The sequence below is a fragment of the Oncorhynchus tshawytscha genome, linkage group LG21, assembly GCF_018296145.1.
Source record: "Oncorhynchus tshawytscha isolate Ot180627B linkage group LG21, Otsh_v2.0, whole genome shotgun sequence".
Lineage (NCBI taxonomy): Eukaryota > Metazoa > Chordata > Actinopteri > Salmoniformes > Salmonidae > Oncorhynchus > Oncorhynchus tshawytscha.
In genome coordinates, this window is record NC_056449.1 from 31867833 (window position 1) to 31892832 (window position 25000).

General features: G+C 45.0%; 1 protein-coding gene across 1 annotated transcript in view; it reads left to right on the forward strand.

The window, feature by feature from the left end:
• Nucleotides 1–3480: 3480 nt before the first annotated feature.
• clint1a (clathrin interactor 1a) overlaps nucleotides 3481–25000 on the forward strand; it is a 68743-nt gene continuing 47223 nt past the window's right edge. Inside the window, exons 1-4 of the mRNA XM_042303013.1 lie at nucleotides 3481–3693; nucleotides 17823–17927; nucleotides 18166–18262; nucleotides 18996–19104. Coding sequence (XP_042158947.1) covers nucleotides 3653–3693; nucleotides 17823–17927; nucleotides 18166–18262; nucleotides 18996–19104 — 352 coding nt within the window. The 5' untranslated portion in view covers nucleotides 3481–3652. The remainder of the gene's footprint in view (nucleotides 3694–17822; nucleotides 17928–18165; nucleotides 18263–18995; nucleotides 19105–25000) is intronic.

Here is a 25000-nt window from a genome sequence, read left to right on the forward strand (position 1 = left end):
TCCCAGAGGAGTATAGCATGGTTTAGTGCTGGTTGATCTCTCTCTCTCTTTCTCTCTGTTTCTTTCTCTCTGTCTCTTTCTCACACACACACACACACACACACACACACACACACACACACACACACACACACACACACACACACACACACACAGCCATCCATCTCCATCTAAGCCATCATTTCTCCCAGAGTCCTCCTCTTCCAGCGTGAGCTGGTAATTGAGGTTGCTCCCTTGGGTGCAGTGCATTCTGGGTCGTTAAGTGCTGTCTCTTGTTTTCTTCCTCTCTTATGGCTATTTTTCCTCTTCTTTTATTCTTTATTTATTTCGTACTAACAGAGAGAAAGAGAGAGAGAATGCACCAAGATAACCCACGCTAAGAGCACCTACACCCAGACCACAGCATCACCAGCCACACCCCAACCAGCTAAAACCACCCCAAGTAAACCCTGGCCACACTCTATATAGGCTCCGCCATATCAGACCTATGCCCCTCCTGCCCACCCCATGCCCCCCGTCCCTGCGGCAAGTACATTAACATGACAGCAGGACATATGTCCAGGACCTGAGCAGAGCAACAGGCCTAAACCCCACTATTACACCTGCCTAAGCCCCCTCCTGCGACCTAAGAGGTATGTATCAGTTGCTCAACATGCTCTGCTCACAACAACTGTGATGGTACAGGCATAAACCACACAAAAACAACACGAGACACTATGGAACACAATGCTTTTACTATCGCATCCTAGAATAAACAAGTTCTGAGGTCATCTACCTTTGGCCTAAAGAGCAGGAACCCAGACTTCATCAAATAAATTGGAAATACAGACATTGTCATCCTACAAGAAACATGGTAAAAAAGAGACGGACCCATTGTTTGCCCTCTAGGTTACAGAGAGCTGGTAGTCCCATCCACCAAGCTACCAGGTGGGTGGTATAGAGGAGATGGACCCACTGGTTGACCTCTAGGTTACAGAGAGCTGGTAGTCCCATCCACCAAGCTACCAGGTGGGTGGTATAGAGGAGATGGACCCACTGGTTGACCTCTAGGTTACAGAGAACTGGTAGTCCCATCCACCAAGCTACCAGGTGGGTGGTATAGAGGAGATGGACCCACTGGACCCACTGGTTACAGAGAACTGGTAGTCCCATCCACCAAGCTACCAGGTGGGTGGTATAGAGGAGATGGACCCACTGGTTGACCTCTAGGTTACAGAGAGCTAGTTGTCCCATCCACCAAGCTACCAGGTGGGTGGTATAGAGGAGATGGACCCACTGTTTGACCTCTAGGTTGTCAGGAAAATAACCTCACACTCAACGTCAACAAAACTAAGGAGATGATTGTGGACTTCAGGAAACAGCAGAGGGAACACCCCCCTATCCACATCGATGGAACAGTAGTGGAGAGGGTAGTAAGTTTTAAGTTCCTCGGCGTACACATCACAGACAAACTGAATTGGTCCACTCACACAGACAGCATCGTGAGGAAGGCGCAGCAGCGTCTCTTCAACCTCAGGAGGCTGAAGAAATTCGGCTTGTCACCAAAAGCACTCACAAACTTCTACAGATGCACAATCGAGAGCATCCTGGCGGGCTGTATCACCGCCTGGTACGGCAACTGCTCCGCCCACAACCGTAAGGCTCTCCAGAGGGTAGTGAGGTCTGCACAACGCATCACCGGGGGCAAACTACCTGCCCTCCAGGACACCTACACCACCCGATGTTACAGGAAGGCCATTTGATTTGATTTGAGGTTACAGAGAGCTGGTAGTCCCATCCACCAAACTACCAGGTGTGAAACAGGGAAGAGACTCAGGGGGTATGCTAATTTGGTATAGAGCAGACCTAACCCTAAAATGAGTCAAAACAGGAACATTTTACATCTGGCTAGAAATGAATGAGGAAATGATCTCAACAGAGAAAAATGTCCTCATGTGTGCTAGGCTGGGTAGCCTAGTAGTTAGAGCGTTGGACTAGTAACCGGAAGGAAATAAAAAAATAAAAAAACTTTATCCCCCCCAATAGAATCACTTTATAGATGAAACCTTCTCCACCCCTTCTCCACCCTTCTCCACCTGAACCATTTCCAGGCTCGGGGACATGAACTAGTCTGTGGCAACCTAAATGCCACAACTCTCAGCACACAGGGGGACAAACATTTACCTGGAGGTGACAGCATTCCCTCCCCCATATGCTCCCCTAGACACAACTACGACAACATATCCAACAAAAACGGGTCACAACTCCTGCAGCTCTGTCGGACGCTGGGTATGTACATAGTCAATGGTAGGCCATGAGGGGGACTCCTATGGTACGTACACCTATAGCTCATCACTCATCAGTAGTTATAAAATCCATGTACCCAAAAATAAGTGTGCGGTTAAAATTGGCAAAAACCACACACATTTCTTTCTACAGGGCGGGGGTGCAGCATAAGCCCCACCCTCTTCAACATATATATCAACGAATTGGCGAGGGCATTAGAACAGTCTACAGCACCCGGCCTCACCCTACTAGAATCTGAAGTCAATTGTCTTCTGTTTGCTATTGATCTGGTACTTCTGTCCCCAATCAAAGAGGGCCTACAGCAGCACTTAGATTTTTTTAACAGATTCTGTACAGGTCTGGGCCCTGACAGTAAAGCTCAGTAAGACCAAATAATGGTGTTCCAAAAAAGGACCAGTCGCCAGGACCACGAATACGAATACAAAAAAACTATACATACCTCAGCCTAAACATCAGCGCCACAGGTAACTTCCACAGAGCAGTGAACGATCTGAGAGACAAGGAAATAAGGGCCTTCTATGTCATCAAAAGGAACATAACATTTGACATACCAATTAGGATCTGGCAAAAAATACCTGAATCAGTTATAGAACCCATTTCCCTTTATGGTTGTGAGGTCTGGGGTCCGCTCACCAACCAAGAATTAACAAAATATGACAAACACCAAATTGAGAGTCTCCATGCAGTATTCAGCAAAAATATCCCCTGTGTACAAAGTAAAACACCAAATAATGCATGCAGAGCAGAATTAGGACGATACCCGCTCATGATCAAAATCCAGTAAAGAACCATTAAATTCTACAACCACCCAAAAAGAAGCGATTCCCATAGTATTTTTAGTCATATACACATATTTAGCAGATGTTATTGTGGGTGTAGCGAAATGCTTGTGTGACAAGAATCTAGGGTTAGGGTTGTCTTTTATTCTGAAGTCAAATTCAATGAAAAAAGGAGTCAAGAGAAAACATTTTCTATAATACAGATTCTATTTAGGAATCAATGTCTTAAAACAAATCCCTCTTGGTTGGTAATGTAATTATCTAATTTAACACCACTCTTGAATACATGGCTAATTCATTTCATAAAACACATTCCAAAAGTGACACTTTTTTAATATATATATTTTTTTACATATCCTATGTTGGTCAACGCATGTTTTCTTCCTCGTGACGTTGCAAGGACGTATCCGTAGTAACCTGTCCTGTCCAATGCGTGCGCCCCCTCAGAGGTGAAGAGTGTTCCAGTTCATACTGTAAACTGTCTTTGGTTCAAGGTTTGGTTTCGGTGACAGCGCTCCGCTCTATCGGGTTTTGAGAGCCTGGAATACGGGTTACTGAGGCGGAAAGCCGCGTTGTAGAGAGCCAAAATGATGAATATGTGGAAAGTCCGGGAATTGGTTGATAAAGCGTAAGTATTTTCACTATATCCGAGTTCAACACTCGAGTTTACCTGTTTGAGAGAGACACGTATCCAACACTTTGACGTCACGTAGCAGCAGGAAGCTAGTTAGCTTCAGTAGCAAGTTGTAACAGTCAAAACACGGGACAAAATCTACTTTTTCGCCATTCGACTTTTTAACCATTTTAATCTTGTCTGGAAGTATCCGACGAGCGATTGATAACGCGGCTAGAAAGTTACGTTATCTGTTTTTATAAAGATGAGATGGCTGTTATCCAGCTAGCTAATTATCTAGCGTAACGACGTTAGAATGAAATAGTTTTTTGCGCAGTTTCACAGTCAGTTTGTTGTTTGGTTAGCTAGCAAGCACATTTACTGAGCTAGGGAATCGGCCAGCTCAAAACCAAACGTATGCACTTACGTAAGGGGAAATCTTTCTGTAAACATGGGTACTATTAGTTGTGGCAAAGGCCTTGAATGCTAATTGGATGTATTCTGACAAGCCAACTTCCGGGTGTGAAAGTAACAAGCATACCAACCAGAACTTTTTGCTTTTCTCTCAGGTCTATCAAAACGGCCACATCTCAGTTGACATAACTATAATAATTTGCCGTATTTATATATAATGATTTTTTTTTTTTTACAAAGTATAGGATGATCCAAGTAAGCCTAGAACACCTGCATATCTCACTCAAACGTCTGCCTAGCTACCTGTATACTTCTTAGTATGCTAGCTATAGGCTAAATTCTAAAAACAATTACAATACATTTGACTGGAGTGTATGTTTGTTATGGGCCTCTTGCATTTGCAAAATGGAGGAGCTTTGCATGCAGAAGCAGAAAGTTGGAGCCTAGATCACTATCAGTCACTCTCTGTTGATACAGTACGAGAGGGAGCACTGTAATGTGTAACTCTGTAATAAACAATTACTTGCTGAATGCAACTATAGATTGATTGGACAATCAATAGGCAATGTCACACTTCATACAGTTGCATTGTGAAGACATTGCTGTTGCTACATTATTAGCTAGAGTAGCTCGCCAGAGTTTGATTAAAAATAAAGTTCTCTGCGAGTGTGTCCCAAATGGCACAGTTTTCCCTAAATAGTCCACTGCTTTTGACCAGGACACATAGGGAATAGGATGCCATTTGGGACAGAAACTAAGAGTGGATTGCATAGCACAGTTGCGTTGCATGGCATTCATGGGAATAAACCAGATTAGCCTAGACCTTGTACAGTCGCTGTCAGCGGAGATTGAAACTAAAGGCTTGAACGCATGGCTGAATGGTTCCACCTCTAAGCAAGAGCCACACCTGGTTTAGCCGGCTTATTGTTTTCTTTTGTCCTCCTCTCGTATAGTTCACTGTCCCTCACTGCTGAGTAATGACCTGAGATAGACCGTACAGGACACACACAGGCCTACCGTAGAGCTCTGGGAAGTAGTGGGAGAATGCAATCTCCACTTAAAAGCTTTAACAGCTGGTTTGGTGAGCTTTGGCAACAGCAGAAGCGCACAGTTCCTGTCCAAGGACACATTTCTGCAAAAAAGTAGAGAGAGAGAATGATTGAGAACTTTAAGTGTTTCCCAAACAAGCACATTTATTATTACTCAATAATGATGGATCAGCTCCTAGAGGGATATTACCACCTATGGCTGCAAAAACACTGTTGATGTGGCTTGTTATGCTTAACCAATACTAATGCACTAAATCACAGATTGGGTACGTCATTGCGCACATGTTGTCACGCATCATGAAACACATTAAGTCAACATTGCGTTATATAGGCCTATATAGGTCCATGAGCCAATGTATATTTTCTTGCAGTCATCTGTTTTCATTTGAATCATAATTTTTATCCTTCTCTTGTTTGTAAACATTGCAAATACTGTAGCAACGTTGTATTTGTAGTCAACTTCCTTCTGATCTTGATTCTACAGTGCCTTCAGAAAGTACTCCCACCTCTTGACTTTTGTACCTTTTTTCCCTTTAAAATAGATACAATTTAGAAGTTGTGTCACTGGCCTACACAAAATACCCTGCCCATAATGTCAAAGTGGAATTATTTTTTTATGTTCACAAATTAATTTAACAATAAAAAGCTGAAATGTCTTGAGCCAAAAAATATTCAACCCCTTTTGTTATAGTAAGCCTCAATAAGTTCATAACAAGTCACACAATAAGTTGCATGGACATCTCTGTTTGCAATAATGGTGTTTAACATGGTTTTTGAATGACTACATCATCTCTGTACCCCACACATACAATTATCTGTAAGGTCCCTCAGTCAAGCAGTGAATTTCAAACACTGATTCAACCACAAAGACCAGTTAGGTTTTCCAATGCCTCCAAAGAAGGTCACCTATTGTTAGATTGGGAAACTGCTCAGGGATTTCACCATGAGGCTAATGATGACTTTAAAACAGTTAGAGCTTAATGGCTATGATAGGAGAACATTGAGGATGGATCAACATTGTAGTTACTCCACAATACTAACCTAATTGACAGAGTGAAAAGAAGGAAGTTTATTCCAGAACATGCATCCTGTTTGCAACAAGGCACTAAAGTAATACTGCAAAAAAATGTGGCAAAGCAATTAACTTTTTGTCCTGAATACAAAGTGTTGTGTTTGGGTCAAATTCAATACCACTCTCCATATTTTCTAGCATAGTGGTGGCTGCATCATGTTATGGGTATGCTTGTAATAGTTAAGTACTTGGGAGTTTTTCAAGATAAAAAATAAATGTAATGGAGCTAAGCACAGGCAAAATCATAGAGGAAAACCTGGTTCAGTCTGCTTTCCACCAGACGCTGGGAGATGAATTCACCTTTCATCAGGGCAATAACCTAAAACAGAAGGCCAAATCTACATTGGAGTTATATATTTTTTTTATTTAACCTTTTTTTTTAACTAGGCAGGTCAGTTAAGAACAAATTCTTATTTACAAAGACTCCTACCCTGGCCAAACCCTGTAGTGACAGGGACTGTAGTGACGCCTCTTGCACTGAGATGCAGTGCCTTAGACCACTGCGCCACTCGGGAGTTGCTTACCAGGAAGACGATGAATGTTCCTCAGTGGCCTAGTTACAATTTGGACTTATGCTGAACAAAAATCTAAACGCAACAATTTCAACGATTTTAGTGAGTTACAGTTCATAGAAGGAAATCAGTCAATCGAAATGAATTAATTAGGCCCAAATCTATTGATTTCACATGAATGGGCAGAGGTGCAGCCATTGTGAGGGCATAGGCCCACCCACTGGGGAGCCAGGCCCAGCCAGTCAGAATTGGCTTTTCTCCACAGAAGGGCTTTATTACAGACCAAACTACTCCTCAGTTTCATCAGCTGTCTAGGTGGCTGGTCTCAGACGAACCCGCAGATGAATAAGCCGGTTTTGGAGGTCCTGGGCTGGCGTGGTTACAAGTGGTCTGCGGTTGTGAGGCTGTTGGACGTACTGCCAAATAATCTACAACAACATTGGAGGCGGGGTGGTATATAGTAGAAAAATGTACATTAAATTCTCTGCCAACAGCTCTGGTGGACATTTCTGCAGTCATCATGAAACTTGCAAGCTCCCTCAAAACTTGAGACATCTGTGGCATTGTGTTGTGACAAAACATTTGTGGCCTTTTATTGTCCCCAGCACAAGTTGCACCTTTGTAATGATAAGCTTCTTGATATGCCACATCTGTCAGGTGGCTGGATTATCTTGGCAAAGGACAAATGCTCACTAACAGGGATGTAAACAAATTTGTGCACACATGTTTTGAGAAATAAGCTTTTTTGGGGTAAGGAACATTTCTGGGATCTTTCATTTCAGCTCATGAAACATTGGACCAACACCTTACATGTTGCATTTATATTTTTGTTCAGTATAAATCTGCTTGAAAATCTATGTAAAGACTTGAAAATGGATTTAGCAATGAGCAACATCCAATTTGACAGAATTTTAAGAATTAAAAAAATAAAGAATAATGGGCAAATATTGTACAATTAGGTGTGCAAAGCTCTTAGAGACTTACAGCTGTGAGTCTTTCTGGGTAATTGCTGCCAAAGGGAATTCTAACAAGTATTGACTCAGTGTTTTGAATTCTGGGTAAATCTCTAAGAGCTTTGAACACCTGGCTTGTGCAATATTCAATATTTCTGTATTTAATTTTCATTACATTTGCAAAACATTTCTAAAGATGTTTTCGCTGTCATTATGGGGTATTGTGTGTAGATGGGTGATATTTTTGTTGTTGAATTCAGGCTGTGTAACAAGAACGTGGAATAAATCAAATCAAATGTATTTGTCACATACACATGGTTAGCAGATGTTAATGCAAGTGTAGCAAAATGCTTGTTTCTAGTTCCGACAATGCAGTAATAACGAGTAATCTAACCTAACAATTCCAAAACTACTATCTTATACACACAAGTGTAAAGGGATAAAGAATATGTACATAAAGATATATGAATGAGTGATGGTACAGAACGGCATAGGCAAGATGCAGTAGATGGTATCTAGTACAGTATATACATATGAGATGAGTAATGTAGGGTATGTAAACAAAGTGGCATAGTTTAAAGTGGCTAGTAATACATGTATTACATAAAAATGCAGTAGATGATATAGAGTACAGTATATACATATGAGATGAGTAATGTAGGGTATGTAAACATATTAAGTAGCATTGTTTAAAGTGGCTAGTGTCGTGGAAATTTCCTCTATTTACCAAATCATGAGAGCAAACCACACACAATTCAGAGTTAGTTATCACAAAGTCCATCTTTAATTATATGAGCTCTATCACAACCCTGTGACTCTCAGAACAATTCAGTGTCTATCAATGAATTCTCTGAGAGTCCCTTCCACATTTCAACTGAGGTCCTTTATAGCAAAGACGCACATAGCCAGACAGCATAGGCATAATTTATCGTTCAGCTTTGTCTCCTAAACTATGTTCTTTTCTCAAACTCAGAACCATAAACCAATCCTCCATATCAACAGCCATATATCAAATCCATCCTATCTTGACAAGATCACAGAGACACACTGACTGGCACACAGACATTGTGGAGCCAAGAGATACACGCTTGACCTCTCTCCGGCCCAAGCAACTTAGTCTTGACAGAGAACAGATACTGCAACCCCGCCACAGTATTATACAAACACATTTTGATGAGAAGTAACTTACAAACATATGATGACTATAAAACATCTTACCTATGTTACGAACTAATTCTGATTATTCTCCAACACTAGTGATACATTTTTTACATCAATTTCCATTATTAAAGTGGCTGGAGTTGAGTCAGTGTGTTGGCAGCAGCCACTCAATGTTAGCGGTGGCTGTTTAACAGTCTGATGGCCTTGAGATATAAGCTGTTTTTCAGTCTCATGGTCCCTGCTTTGATGCACCTGTACTGACCTCGCCTTCTGGATGATAGCGGGGTGAACAGGCAGTGGCTCGGGTGGTTGTTGTCCTTGATGATCTTTATGGCCTTCCTGTGACATCGGGTGGTGTAGGTGTCCTGGAGGGCAGGTAGTTTGCCCCCGGTGATGCGTTGTGCAGACCTCACTACCCTCTGGAGAGCCTTACGGTTGTGGGCGGAGCAGTTGCCGTACCAGGCGGTGATACAGCCCGACAGGATGCTCTCGATTGTGCATCTGTTGAAGTTTGAGAGTGCTTTTGGTGACAAGCCGAATTTCTTCAGCCTCCTGAGGTTGAAGAGGCGCTGCTGCGCCTTCTTCACAACTCTGTCTGTGTGGGTGGACCAATTCAGTTTGCCCGTGATGTGTACGCCGAGGAGCTTAACTCTCTACCCTCTCCACTACTGTCCCGTCGATGTGGATAGGGGGGTGCTCCCTCTGCTGTTTCCTGAAGTCCACAATCATCTCCTTTGTTTTGTTGACGTTGAGTGTGAGGTTAATTTCCTGACACCACACTCCGAGGGCCCTCACCTCCTCCCTGTAGGCCGTCTCATCGTTGTTGGTAATCAAGCCTACCACTGTAGTGTCGTCCGCAAACTTGATGATTGAGTTGGAGGCGTGCATTGCCACGCAGTCGTGGGTGAACAGGGAGTACAGGAGAGGGCTCAGAATGCACCCTTGTGGGGCCACAGTGTTGAGGATCAGCAGGGTGGAGCTGTTGTTACCTACCCTCACCACCTGGGGGCGGCCCGTCAGGAAGTCCAGTACCCAGTTGCACAGGGCGGGGTCGAGACCCAGGGTCTCGAGCTTAATGACGTGTTTGGAGGGTACTATGGTGTTAAATGTTTAGCTGTAGACGATGAACAGCATTCTCACATAGGTATTCCTCTTGTCCAGATGGGTTAGGGCAGTGTGGTTGAGATTGCGTCATCTGTGGACCTATTTGGGCGGTAAGCAAATTGGAGTGGGTCTTGGGTGTCAGGTAGGGTGGAGGTGATATGGTCCTTGACTAGACTCTCAAAGCACTTCATGATGCCGGAAGTGAGTGCTACGGGCGGAAGTCGTTTAGCTCCGTTACCTTAGCTTTCTTGGGAACAGGGACAATGGTGGCCCTCTTGAAGCATGTGGGAACAGCAGACTGGGAAAAATAATTGATTGAATATGTCCGTAAACACACCAGCCAGCTGGTCTGCTCATGCTCTGAGGATTCAGCTGGGGATACCGTCTGGGACAGCAGCCTTGTGAGGGTTAACACGTTTAAATGTTTTACTCATGTCGGTTGCAGTGAAGGAGAGTCCGCAGGTTTTGGTAGCGGGCCGTGTCAGTGGCACTGTATTGTCCTCAAAGCGGGCAAAAAAGTTATTTAGTCTTCCTGGGAGCAAGACATCCTGGTCTGTGACAGGTCTGGTTTTCTTTTTGTAATCCGTGATTGACTGTAGACCCTGCCACATACCTCTTGTGCCTGAGCATTTGAATTGTGACTCTACTTTGTCTCTATGCTGACGCTCAGCTTGTTTGATTGCCTTGCGGAGGGAATAGCTACACTGTTTGTATTCGGTCATGTTTCCGGTCACCTTGCCCTGGTTAAAAGCAGTTGTTTGTGCTTTCCGTTTCACGCAAATGCTGCCATCAATCCACGATTTCTGATTTGGCAATGTTTTAATTGTTGCTATGGGAACGACATCGTCAATGCACTTTCTAATGAACTCGCTCACCGAATCAGCGTATTCGTCAATGTTGTTGTTGGAAGCAATGCGGAACATATCCCAGTCCACGTCTTCAAAGCAGTCTTGAAGCGTGGAATCAGATTGGTCGAACCAGCGTTGAACAGACTTGAGCGCGGGAGCTTCTTGTTTTAGCTTCTGTCTGTAGGCAGGGAGCATCAAAACTGAGTCGTGGTCAGCTTTTCCGAAAGGAGGGCGGGGGAGGGCCTTATATGCGTCGTGGAAGTTAGAATAGCAATGATCCAAGGTTTTACCAGCCCTGGTTGCGCAATCCATATGCTGATACAATTTATGGAGTCTTGTTTTCAGATTAGCCTTGTTAAAATCCCCAGCTACAATGAATGCAGCCTCAGGATATGGGGTTTCCAGTTTGCAAAGAGTCAAATGAAGTTTGTTCAGGGCCATCGATTTGTCTGCTTGGGGGGGGAATATATGGGAGTTGTGCGCGATGTGCCCGTCTCCGGAGCCTGACCAGAAGACTGCTTCGTTTGCCTCTTTTACGACATCGTTGTTTTGGGTCGCAGGCTGGGATCCATTCCGTTGTCCTGGGTGGAAGGCAGAACACAGGATCCGCTTCGCGAAAGTCATATTCCTGGTCGTACTGATGGTGAGTTGACGCTGATCTTATATTCAGTAGTTCTTCTCGACTGTATGTAATGAAACCTAAGATGACCTGGGGTACCAATGTAAGAAATAACACGTAAAAAAACAAAATACTGCATAGTTTCCTAGGAACACGAAGCGAGGCGGCCATCTCTGTCGGCGCTGGAAGTGTTATCTATCCCTCTATCATATCATCTATGTATATATCCCTCTATCCTGTCATCTATGTATATTACCCTCTATCATATCCTCCTATCCTCTCTGTATCTATCCCTCTATCCTATCATCTGTGTATCTAAAAAACAAAATACTGCATAGTTTCCTAGGAACGCGAAGCGGCCGTCTCTGTCGGCGCCGGAAGTCAAGGGGTGTGAATACTTTCTGAAGACTGTATGTTTATAGCGGAGATGTTCTGTGAATAAAATACCTAACAGTGTACTTTGGCTGCTCTACGAGTGGTCTGGATTTTAAGAGCCACATTACTAACGAAGGCTCTGGGAAACACCTTGGAAACGAGGTGGGGAAACGAGGGCCTTGAGTAGAGATGTTGAGATGAGATGTAGAGATGTTGTGAGTGGGAAAACACCCATCAGAGTACAGCCATGTTCCACAAAGGCGACTGAATGCTGGACTTGAATCAAGGGACTGGCAATCCTGTGTCGAAGTCTTGCCGACAGTCACATGGAAAAATTGATACAATATTAAATAAATAGGCCTAAAGACTTTATTTGTACTAGTTACAGGATGAAGGAAATTGGTGCGTGTATTGAAGACAGACGTGCAATGAAACGGAAGCCTTTGCCATATTGTGTGTCACAGATTACACACATAGATATATATATATATACACACACACACACACACACGATCAGAGGCTTCCTTTTGATCAGGTTGATATGTGGGACAGAGGAAGCTAGCAAGTCTTCTGAGAAGAGAAAAGATAACTGTCTTGTCTAAATGTTAGGCTATATCACGTTAAGGTTTTTCATTACGTTTCAAAGCGCCATTTCCTGGTTGCTACAATTCTAATTGTCGGCCTAATTTTTGTTTGTGACAAAACAAGCAAGTGTAGTGTAGAGAATCCTTGTACCATCTAAACCACTGTTAAATATATTTTCCATATCCCAAAATATTGTACATTCAGCTGTTTTTGAAGCTGGTGTACAAAACCAAAAGTAAAATACGCAAAAACGAAACTTGACGACGGGAAGCATAGAAATAGCGCCCATAGAACAGATCTACCGCTTCTTAGACTCGCATCTATAACATACATTTCTATGGGAATTTGGTCGGGTCGCTCTAGAAGTTACATATCTCAGCTTTAAGAACTCATAGGCTATTTGAATTGCTCTTTGCACCAACTAGCTCTTTACTAGTTATTAAGAGGATGATATTTTGTAACTTTGACATTACAACAGTCACTCTCAACAGTCTTCTACAGTACTTTACACTACAAGCCTTCAGAAACACAGAGAGGGTGTGTCCTCTCTCATCTCCTCTCAGCTGTATGTCTGACAGGGCCCAGTAAGAGGAGCCTTGTGGCCCAAAACATTGGCCTGCTTTGTGTCTTCAATTCCACTGCTCTGCTAAATCTATGCTCTGGTTAGAAGTTGTAGGCACAGATCTAAGATCAGCTTATCCTTTAAATCCAAAGTTTGGCCATAAGGGATTGAAAAACTGACAGACCTCACTGCCTTCTGTGTCCTACTGCATGGGGTTATGTCTGAACAGAGAGCTGTGTCCTACTGCATGGGGTTATGTCTAAACAGAGAGCTGAGTCCTACTGCATGGGGTTATGTCTGACCAGAGAGCTGAGTCCTACTGCATGGGGTTATGTCTGACCAGAGAGCTGAGTCCTACTGCATGGGGTTATGTCTGAACAGAGAGCTGTGTCCTACTGCATGGGGTTATGTCTGAACAGAGAGCTGTGTCCTACTGCATGGGGTTATAGCTGAGCTGAGTCCTACTGCATAGGGTTATGTCTGAACAGAGAGCTGAGTCTTACTGCATGGGGTTATAGCTGAGCAGAGAGCTGAGTCCTACTGCATGGGGTTATAGCTGAGCTGAGTCCTACTGCATGGGGTTATGTCTGAACAGAGAGCTGTGTCCTACTGCATGGGGTTATAGCTGAGCAGAGAGCTGAGTCCTACTGCATGGGGTTATGTCTGAACAGAGAGCTGAGTCCTTGGGGTTATAGCTGCTGAGTCCTACTGCATAGGGTTATGTCTGAACAGAGAGCTGTGTCCTACTGTCTGAGCAGAGAGCTGAGTCCTACTGCATGGGGTTATAGCTGAACAGAGAGCTGAGTCCTACTGCATGGGGTTATAGCTGAGGAGTTATGCATCTGAACAGAGAGCTGAGTCTTACTGCATGGGGTTATAGCTGAGCTGAGTCCTACTGCATAGGGTTATGTCTGAACAGAGAGCTGTGTCCTACTGCATGGGGTTATAGCTGAGCAGAGAGCTGAGTCCTAGCATAGGGTTATAGCTGAGCTGAGTCCTACTGCATAGGGTTATGTCTGAACAGAGAGCTGAGTCTTACTGCATGGGGTTATAGCTGAGCAGAGAGCTGAGTCCTACTGCATGGGGTTATAGCTGAGCAGAGAGCTGAGTCTTACTGCATGGGGTTATAGCTGAGCAGAGAGCTGAGTCCTACTGCATGGGGTTATGTCAGAGAGCTGAGTCTTACTGCATGGGGTTATAGCTGAGCAGAGAGCTGAGTCCTACTGCATGGGGTTATAGCTGAGCAGAGAGCTGAGTCCTACTGCATAGGGTTATGTCTGAACAGAGAGCTGAGTCTTACTGCATGGGGTTATAGCTGAACAGAGAGCTGAGTCCTACTGCATGGGGTTATGTCTGAACAGAGAGCTGTGTCCTACTGCATGGGGTTATGTCTGAACAGAGTGGAAGTCAGTAGATAGATCATCCTTGGTCTGGGTAACTGTAGCTTATGCTAGGCCTCCGCCGATGTGTTGAATATCAGTGCTCAATATATTCCTATTTCTCTGGTTTTCTTTCAGCCTGGCTAGATTCCCAGTGCTGATGCTTAGTGGGGAGGTTTTTCAGATCACCAATTCTTGCACAATATTTGTTTCTGTGAGCTATATTTGAACTATAAATAAAGTTTGACTAGCTAAACGGCCCTGTTTTGTTACCACGTTCTGGGAATAAGCAGACACAGTTCCCTGTTTAGCTTCCACATTTTATGTTAGCTCCTAGCCTTGACCTTAATAACTGTGATTATGCCTGCTTCTGTTTTTATTACTTTGCAGCTTGTCTGTATCTTTGAAACTGTATAAAACTACTCTTAAAGCAAGTCCATTACAGACTCTACTTAGTAGCTCTGGGCCATGTGTAGCTCTGTAACTCAGACATTGATACTAGGTTGCTTGGGGGCACCCCACCCTTCATTTACCATGAAACAGCATAGCTTCTCTCACACTAACTCAAATCAAATGAATCTTTATTTGTCACATGCGCCGAATACAACAAGTGTAGACCTTATGGTGAAATGCTGACTTACAAGCCCTTTACCAACAGTCTAGTTCAAGAAAGAGTTATTATTAAAGAGTTAAATATTTGGCTAATTAACTAAAGTAAAAAATAATACAAAATAACTAAATCAAATAACTAGGCTATATGTAGGGGGTACCGGTACCGCGTCAATGTGCGGGGGTACAAGTTAGTCAAGGTAATTTGTACATGGAGGTAGGAGTGAAGTAATTATGAATAGATAATAAACAGCGAGTAGCAGCAGTGTACAAAACAAATGGGATGGGGGGGTGTCAATGTAAATAGTCCGGTGGCCATTTTATTAATTGTTCAGCAGTCTTAGGGCTTGGTGGTAAGCTGTTAAGGAGCCTTTTGGTCCTAGACTTGGTGCTCCGGTACTGCTTGACGTGCGGTAGCAGAGAGAACAGTCTATGACTTGGGTGGCTGGAGTCTTTGACAATTCTTTGGGCTTTCCTTTGACACCATCCAGTATATAGGTCCTTGATGGCAGGAAGCTTGGCCCTAGTGATGTACTGGGCCGTAGGGACTAACCTATATCGTGCCTTAGTCAGATGCCGAGCTGTTGCCATACCAAGCGGTGATGCAACCGGTCAGGATGCAACCTGCTCCACTGCAGCCCCGTCGATGTTAATGGGGGCCTGTTGAGCCCGCCTTTTCCTGTAGTTCACGATCATCTCCTTTGTCTTGCTCACATTGAGGGAGAGGTTGTTGTTCTGGCATCACAGTGGCAGGTCTCTGACCTCCTCCCTGTAGTCTGACTTATCGTTGTCAGTGATCAGGCCTAACACTATTGTGTCGTCAGCAAACTTAACCTTTCTAGGGTAGGTGGGACAGTAGCGTCCCACCTGGCCAACATCCAGTGAAATTGCAGAGTGCCAAATTCAAAAATACTAAATTCAAATATTTAACTTTCTTGAAAATATGTTATTATACATCAAAATAAAGCTTAACTTCTTGTTAATCCAGCCGCTTTGTCAGATTTCAAAAAGGCTTTACGGCGAAAGCAAACCATGCGGTTTTCTGAGGACAGCGTCCCGCATACAAAAACATGAAAAACATTTTTCAACCAGGCAGGTGCGACACAAAAGTCAGAAATAGCGCTATAAAAAAATGCCTTACCTTTGATCTTCTGTTGGCACTCCAAAAGGTCCCAGTTACATCACAAATGGGCCTTTTGTTCGATAATGTCCTTCTTTATATCCATAAAAACTCCATCAAAACTCGCTTCAGTCAATAATCCACCCATTTTCACTACATCAAAATGAATCCCAATCGTTACTAATAAACTTTTCCAAACAAGTCAAACAACTTTATAATCAAACCTTAGGTACCCTAATATGTAAATAAATGATAACATTCAATACGGAGAATCGTTATTGGCTTTACCAGAGAAACATAATAAAGAAGGCGCTTTCTTCCAGGCGCTTGGAAACACTACAGCCAAAATGGGAGCCACCCAGAAAAACTACAATTTCTGTGTCATTTTTCCAAAAACCAGCCTGAAACTTTCTAAAGACTGTTGAAGCCCTAGGAACTGCAATCTGGGAGGCCTTGGCCTTATTATTAAAGTAATAGCCATTGAAAAAAGTGTTACGCTGAACATTTTTTGGGGGGGGATGGTTTGTCCTTGGGGTTTCCCCTGCCATATCAGTTATGTTATACTCAGACATTATTTTAACAGTTTTAGATACTGTAGAGTGTTTTCTATCCAAATCTACCAATTATATGCATATCCTAACTTCTGGGCCTGAGTAACAGGCAGTTTACTTTGGGCACGCTTTTCATCCAGATGTCAAAATACTGCCCCCTACCCCAGAGAGGTTAATGATGGTATTGGAGTCATGTTTGTCCATGCAGTTGTGAGTGAACAGGGAGTACAGGAGGGTACTAAGTACACACCCCTGAGGGGCCCCAGTGTTGAGGATCAGCGTGGCAGATGTGTTGTTGCCTACCCTTACCACCTGGGGATGGCCCGTCAGGAAGTCCAGGATCCAGTTGCAGAGGGAGATGTTTAGTCCCAGGGTCCTTAGCTTAGTGATGAGCTTCGAGGGCAGTATAGTGTTGAACGCTGAGCTGTAGTCAATGAACAGAATTCTCACATAGGTGTTCCTTTTGTCCAGGTGGGAAAGGGCGGTGTGGAGTGCGATTGAGATTGCATCATCAGTGGATCTGTTGGGGCAGTATGCGAATTGGCCTTGGGTATCTGGGAGGATGCTGTTGTGTGCCATGATCAGCCTTTCAAAGCACTTCATGGCTACTGATGTGAGTGCTACGGGGCAGTAATCATGTAGGCAAGTTATCTTTGCTTCCTTGGGAACAGATACTATGGTGGTCTGCTTGAAACATGTAGGTATTACAGACTCGGTCAGGGAGAGGTTGAAAATGTCAGTGAAGACACTTGCCAGTTGGTCTGCGCATGCTTTGAGTGCACGTCCTGGTAATCCGTCTGGCCCAGCGGCTTTGTGAAAGTTGACCTGTTAAACTTCTTAAGGTATAGGGGGTAGCATTTTCACTTTTGGATAAATAGCATGCCCAATTTCAACACCCTGCTACTCATGCCAAGAATATAAGATATGCATATTATTAGTAGATTTGGATAGAAAACACTCTGAAGTTTCTAAAACTGTTTGAATCATGTCTGTGAGTATAACAGAACTTATGTAGCAGGCAAAACCCAGAGGGCTAAATCCAGACCTCCATGGGTTGATAAATTTGATTTCCATTGATAATTTTTGTGATTTTGTTGTCAGCACATTCAACTATGTAAAGACAAAAGTATTTAATAAGAATATTTCATTCATTCAGATGTAGGAAGTATTATTTTAGTGTTCCCTATATTTTTTTGAGCAGGTTATATCTTACCTTTACCTCCCCCTGTAGAACCAATGTGGTGATGAACTACTCAGAGGTGGAGTCTAAAGTGAGGGAAGCCACCAACGATGACCCCTGGGGACCTTCAGGACAGCAGATGGCCGATATTTCCAGGTAGGGGCGCTGTTCACAACACACCCAAACTACTTTACAGGAAAAATAGTTGTTTAAATTAAATACCGTTCCCATGTAGCTAAACTCTATACCTCTTCCTCTCTCTCTGGCTCTCCCTCTCTCTTCCCACTGCCTCTCTCCTCCCTCTCTCTCTGGCTCTCTGTGTCCTCTCTCTCTGTCTCTCTCTCTCTGGCTCTCTGTGTCCTCTCTCGCGCTCTCTGTCTACCCCCCCCCTCAGATGTACGTTTATGTATGAGCAGTTTCCAGAGGCGATGAACATGCTGTGGATCAGGATGCTCCGGGAGAACAAGAAGAATTGGAGAAGGGTCTACAAGGTCCGAGAGAAGCTATAACCTGTCATAAGCATGAAAGTTGCACACTATAAACACGGAGTGTACTAAATATTAGGAACATCTTCCTAATATTGAGCTGCAACCCCCTTTGCCATTAGAACAGGCTCAATTCATCGGGGCATGGACTCTACAAGGTGTTGAAAGCGTTCCACAGGGATGCTGGTCCATGTTGCCTCCAATGCTTCCTACAGTTGTGTCAAGTTGGCTGGATGTCCTTTGTGGACCATTGTTGATACACACAGGAAACTGTTGAGCGTGAAAAACCCAGCAGAGTTGCAGTTCTTGACACAAACCGGTGCGCCTGGCACCTATTACCATAACCCGTTCAAAGGCACTTCAATATGTTGTCTTGCCCATTCAGCCTGCAATCCATGTCTCAGTTGTCTCAAGGCTTAAAAATCCTTATTTAACACGTCTCCTCCCCTTCATCTACACCGATTTGAAGTGGATTTAACAAGTGACATCAATAAGCGATCATAGCTTTCACCTGGTCAGTCTGTCATGGAAAGAACAGGTGTTCCTAATGTTTTGTACACTCGGTGTATGCTTCCAACAATGTAATGGGTAGACCTTGGTTAGATTGGGAGCATATAGACTCTGACTTTCTTTCTTTCTAGGACCAAGACATAAGCCATAGCTATTCAACTCTCTAAACATGACATAGAGGGGTCATCATGAGAAGTTATAACAACAGTTTTCCATCTCTTCTCCCCAGTCTCTGCTGCTGTTGTCCCACCTCATCAGGAACGGTTCAGAGAGAGTTGTCACCAGCTCCAGAGAACACATCTACGACCTACGATCTCTGGAGAGCTACCACTTTGTAGGCAAGTACTCTGCTCTCTCTCTGTCTGCCGTCTCGCTCTCTCTCTCTCTGCCGTCTCGCTCTCTCTCTCTGCCGTCTCGCTCTCTCTCTCTCTGCCGTCTCGCTCTCTCTCTCTGCCGTCTCGCTCTCTCTCTCTCTGCCGTCTCGCTCTCTCTCTCTCTGCCGTCTCGCTCTCTCTCTCTCTGCCGTCTCGCTCTCTCTCTCTCTGCCGTCTCGCTCTCTCAATTCAATTCAATTCAATTCAAGGGCTTTATTGGCATGGGAAACATGTGTTAACATTGCCAAAGCAAGTGAGGTAGACAACATACAAAGTGAATATATAAAGTGAAAAACAACAAAAATTAACAGTAAACATTACACATACAGAAGTTTCAAAACAGTAAAGACATTACAAATGTCATATTATATATATATATACAGTGTTTTAACAATGTACAAATGGTTAAAGGACACAAGATAAAATAAATAAGCATAAATATGGGTGTATTTACAATGGTGTTTGTTCTTCACTGGTTGCCCTTTTCTCGTGGCAACAGGTCACAAATCTTGCTGCTGTGATGGCACACTGTGGAATTTCACCCAGTAGATATGGGAGTTTTTCAAAATTGGATTTGTTTTCGAATTCTTTGTGGATCTGTGTAATCTGAGGGAAATATGTCTCTAATATGGTCATACATTGGGCAGGAGGTTAGGAAGTGCAGCTCAGTTTCCACCTCATTTTGTGGGCAGTGAGCACATAGCCTGTCTTCTCTTGAGAGCCATGTCTGCCTACGGCGGCCTTTCTCAATAGCAAGGCTATGCTCACTGAGTCTATACATAGTCAAGGCTTTCCTTAATTTTGGGTCAGTCACAGTGGTCAGGTATTCTGCCGCTGTGTACTCTCTGTGTAGGGCCAAATAGCATTCTAGTTTGCTCTGTTTTTTTGTTAATTCTTTCCAATGTGTTAAGTAGTTATCTTTTTGTTTTCTCATGATTTGGTTGGGTCTAATTGTGCTGCTGTCCTGGGGCTCTGTAGTGTGTGTTTGTGTTTGTGAACAGAGCCCCAGGACCAGCTTGCTTAGGGGACTCTTCTCCAGGTTCATCTCTCTGTAGGTGATGGCTTTGTTATGGAAGGTTTGTGAATCGCTTCCTTTTAGGTGGTTGTAGAATTTAACAGCTCTTTTCTGGATTTTGATAATTAGTGGGTATCGGCCTAATTCTGCTCTGCATGCATTATTTGGTGTTCTACGTTGTACACGGAGGATATTTTTGCAGAATTCTGCGTGCAGAGTCTCAATTTGGTGTTTGTCCCATTTTGTGAAGTCTTGGTTGGTGAGCGGACCCCAGACCTCACAACCATAAAGGGCAATGGGCTCTATGACTGATTCAAGTATTTTTAGCCAAATCCTAATTGGTATGTTGAAATTTATGTTTCTTTTGATGGCATAGAATGCCCTTCTTGCCTTGTCTCTCAGATCGTTCACAGCTTTGTGGAAGTTACCTGTGGTGCTGATGTTTAGGCCAAGGTATGTATAGTTTTTTGTGTGCTCTAGGGCAACAGTGTCTAGATGGAATTTGTATTTGTGGTCCTGGTGACTGGACCTTTTTGGAACACCATTATTTTGGTCTTACTGAGATTTACTGTCAGGGCCCAGGTCTGACAGAATCTGTGCATAAGATCTAGGTGCTGCTGTAGGCCCTCCTTGGTTGGTGACAGAAGCACCAGATCATCAGCAAACAGCAGACATTTGACTTCGGATTCTAGCAGGGGAGGCCGGGTGCTGCAGACTCTTCTAGTGCCCGCGCCAATTCGTTGATATATATGTTGAAGAGGGTGGGGCTTAAGCTGCATCCCTGTCTAACCCCACGACCCTGTGTGAAGAAATGTGTGTGTTTTTTGCCAATTTTAACCGCACACTTGTTGTTTGTGTACATGGATTTTATAATGTCGTATGTTTTACCCCCAACACCACTTTCCATCAGTTTGTATAGCAGACCCTCATGCCAGATTGAGTCGAAGGCTTTTTGAAATCAACAAAGCATGAGAAGACTTTGCCTTTGTTTTGGTTTGTTTGGTTGTCAATTAGGGTGTGCAGGGTGAATACATGGTCTGTTGTACGGTAATTTGGTAAAAGCCAATTTGACATTTGCTCAGTACATTGTTTTCATTAAGGAAATGTACGAGTCTGCTGTTAATGATAATGCAGAGGATTTTCCCAAGGTTACTGTTGACACATATTCCATGGTAGTTATTGGGGTCAAATTTGTCTCCACTTTTGTGGATTGTGGTGATCAGTCCTTGGTTCCAAATATTGGGGAAGATGCCAGAGCTAAGTATGATGTTAAAGAGTTTTAGTATAGCCAATTGGAATTTGTTGTCTGTATATTTGATCATTTCATTGAGGATACCATCAACACCACAGGCCTTTTTGGGTTGGAGGGTTTTATTTTGTCCTGTAACTCATTCAATGTAATTGGAGAATCCAGTGGGTTCTGATAGTCTTTAATAGTTGATTCTAAGATCTGTATTTGATCATGTAATATGTTTTTGCTCTTTATTCTTTGTTATAGAGCCAAAAAGATTGGAGAAGTGGTTTACCCATACATCTCCATTTTGGATAGATAATTCTTCGTGTTGTTGTTTGTTTAGTGTTTTCCAATTTTCCCAGAAGTGGTTAGTCTATGGATTCTTCAATTGCATTGAGCTGATTTCTGACATGCTGTTCCTTCTTTTTCCGTAGTGTATTTCTGTATTGTTTTAGTGATTCACCATAGTGAAGGCGTAGACTCAGGTTTTCCGGGTCTCTATGTTTTTGGTTGGACAGGTTTCTCAATTTCTTTCTTAGATTTTTGCATTCTTCATCAAACCATTTGTCATTGTTGTTAATTTTCTTCGGTTTTCTATTTGAGATTTTTAGATTTGATAGGGAAGCTGAGAGGTCAAATATACTGTTAAGATTTTCTACTGCCAAGTTTACACCTTCACTATTACAGTGGAACGTTTTACCCAGGAAATTGTCTAAAAGGGATTGAATTTGTTGTTGCCTAATTGTTTTTGGTAGGTTTCCAAACTGCATTCCTTCCATCTATAGCATTTCTTAATGTTACTCAGTTCCTTTGGCTTTGATGCCTCATGATTGAGTATTGCTCTGTTTAAGTAGACTGTGATTTTGCTGTGGTCTGATAGGGGTGTCAGTGGGCTGACTGTGAACGCTCTGAGAGACTCTGGGTTGAGGTCAGTGATAAAGTAGTCTACAGTACTACTGCCAAGAGATGAGCTATAGGTGTACCTACCATAGGAGTCCCCTCGAAGCCTACCGTTGACTATGTACATACCCAGCGTGCGACAGAGCTGCAGGAGTTGTGACCTGTTTTTGTTGGTTATGTTGTCATAGTTGTGCCTAGGGGGGCATATGTGGGAGGGAATGCTGTCACCTCCAGGCAGGTGTTTGTCCCCCTGTGTGCTGAGGGTGTCAGGTTCTTGTCCGGTTCTGGCATTTAGGTCGCCACAGACTAGTACATGTCTCGCTCTCTCTCTGTCTGCCGTCTCGCTCTCTCTCTCTCTCTCTCTCTGTCTGCTCGTCTCTGCTCGTCTCTCTCTCTCTCTCTCTCTCTCTGTCTGCCGTCTCGCTCTCTCTCTCTCTCTCTCTCTCTGTCTGCCGTCTCGCTCTCTCTCTCTCTCTCTCTCTGTCTGCCGTCTCGCTCTCTCTCTCTCTCTGTCTGCCGTCTCGCTCTCTCTCTCTCTCTCTGTCTGCCGTCTCGCTCTCTCTCTCGCTCTCTCTCTGTCTGCCGTCTCGCTCGCTCTCTCTCTCTGTCTGCCGTCTCGCTCGCTCTCTCTCTCTCTGCTGTCTCGCTCTCTCTCTGTCTTTCCGTCTCGTGCGCTCTCTCTCTCTCTCTCTCTCTCTCTCTCTCTCTCTCTCTCTCTCTCTCTCTCTCTCTCTCTCTCTGTCTCTCTCTGTCTGCCGTCTCGCTCTCTCTCTCTCTGTCTGCCGTCTCGCTCTCTCTCTCTCTCTGTCTGCCGTCTCGCTCTCTCTCTCTCTGTCTGCCGTCTCGCTCTCTCTCTCTCTCTCTGCCGTCTCGCTCTCTCTCTCTCCCGTCTCGCTCTCTCTCTCCGTCTCGCTCTCTCTCCCCGCTCTCTCTCTCTCCCCGTCTCGCTCGCTCTCCCTCTCTGCCGTCTCGCTCTCTCTCTCTGCCGTCTCGCTCTCTCTCTGCCGTCTCGCTCTCTCTCTGCCGTCTCGCTCTCTGCCGTCTCGCTCTCTGCCGTCTCGCTCTCTGCCGTCTCGCTCTCTCTCTGCCGTCTCGCTCTCTCTCTGCCGTCTCTCTCTCTCTCTCTCTGTCTGCCGTCTCGCTCTCTCTCTCTCTGTCTGCCGTCTCGCTCTCTCTCTCTCTGCCGTCTCGCTCTCTCTCTCTCTGTCTGCTGCGTCTCGCTCTCTCTCTCTCTGTCTGCCGTCTCGCTCTCTCTCTCTCTGTCTGCCGTCTCGCTCTCTCTCTCTCTCTCTCTCTCTCTGCCGTCTCGCTCTCTCTCTCTCTCTCTCTCTGTCTGCCGTCTCGCTCTCTCTCTCTGTCTGCCGTCTCGCTCTCTCTCTCTCTCTCTCTCTCTCTCTCTGTCTGCCGTCTCGCTCTCTCTCTCTCTGTCTGCCGTCTCGCTCTCTCTCTCTCTGTCTGCCGTCTCGCTCTCTCTCTCTCTCTGTCTGCCGTCTCGCTCTCTCTCTCTCTGTCTGCCGTCTCGCTCTCTCTCTCTCTGTCTGCCGTCTCGCTCTCTCTCTCTCTCTCTGCCGTCTCGCTCTCTCTCTCCCCGTCTCGCTCTCTCTCCCGTCTCGCTCTCTCTCTCCCGTCTCGCTCTCTCTCTCCCCGTCTCTCTCTCTCTGCCGTCTCGCTCTCTCTCTCTGCCGTCTCGCTCTCTCTCTGCCGTCTCGCTCTCTCTGCCGTCTCGCTCTCTCTCTGCCGTCTCGCTCTCTCTCTGCCGTCTCGCTCTCTCTCTGCCGTCTCGCTCTCTCTCTGCCGTCTCGCTCTCTCTCTGCCGTCTCGCTCTCTCTCTGCCGTCTCGCTCTCTCTCTGCTGCCGTCTCGCTCTCTCTCTCTGTCTGCCGTCTCGCTCTCTCTCTCTCTGTCTGCCGTCTCGCTCTCTCTCTCTCTGTCTGCCGTCTCGCTCTCTCTCTCTCTGTCTGCCGTCTCGCTCTCTCTCTCTCTGTCTGCCGTCTCGCTCTCTCTCTCTCTCTGTCTGCCGTCTCGCTCGCTCTCTCTCTGTCTGCCGTCTCGCTCTCTCTCTCTCTGTCTGCCGTCTCGCTCTCTCTCTCTCTGTCTGCCGTCTCGCTCGCTCTCTCTCTGCCGTCTCGCTCGCTCTCTCTCTGTCTGCCGTTTCGCTCTCTCTCTCTCTGTCTGCCGTCTCGCTCTCTCTCTCTCTGTCTGCCGTCTCGCTCTCTCTCTCTCTGTCTGCCGTCTCGCTCTCTCTCTCTCTCTGTCTGCCGTCTCGCTCTCTCTCTCTCTCTGTCTGCCGTCTCGCTCTCTCTCTCTCTCTCTCTGTCTGCCGTCTCGCTCTCTCTCTCTCTCTCTCTGCTCTGTCTGCCGTCTCGCTCTCTCTCTCTCTCTCTGCCGTCTCGCTCTCTCTCTCCCGTCTCGCTCTCTCTCTGCCGTCTCGCTCTCTCTCTCTGTCTGCCGTCTCGCTCTCTCTCTCTCTGTCTGCCGTCTCGCTCTCTCTCTCTGCTGTCTCGCTCTCTCTCTCTGCTCTCGCTCTCTCTGTCTGCCGTCTCGCTCTCTCTCTGCTGTCTCGCTCTCTCTCTGCCGTCTCTCTCTCTCTGTCTGCCGTTTCGCTCTCTCTCTCTCTCTGTCTGCCGTCTCGCTCTCTCTCTCTCTCTGTCTGCCGTCTCGCTCTCTCTCTCTCTGTCTGCCGTCTCGCTCTCGCTCTCTCTCTCTCTGTCT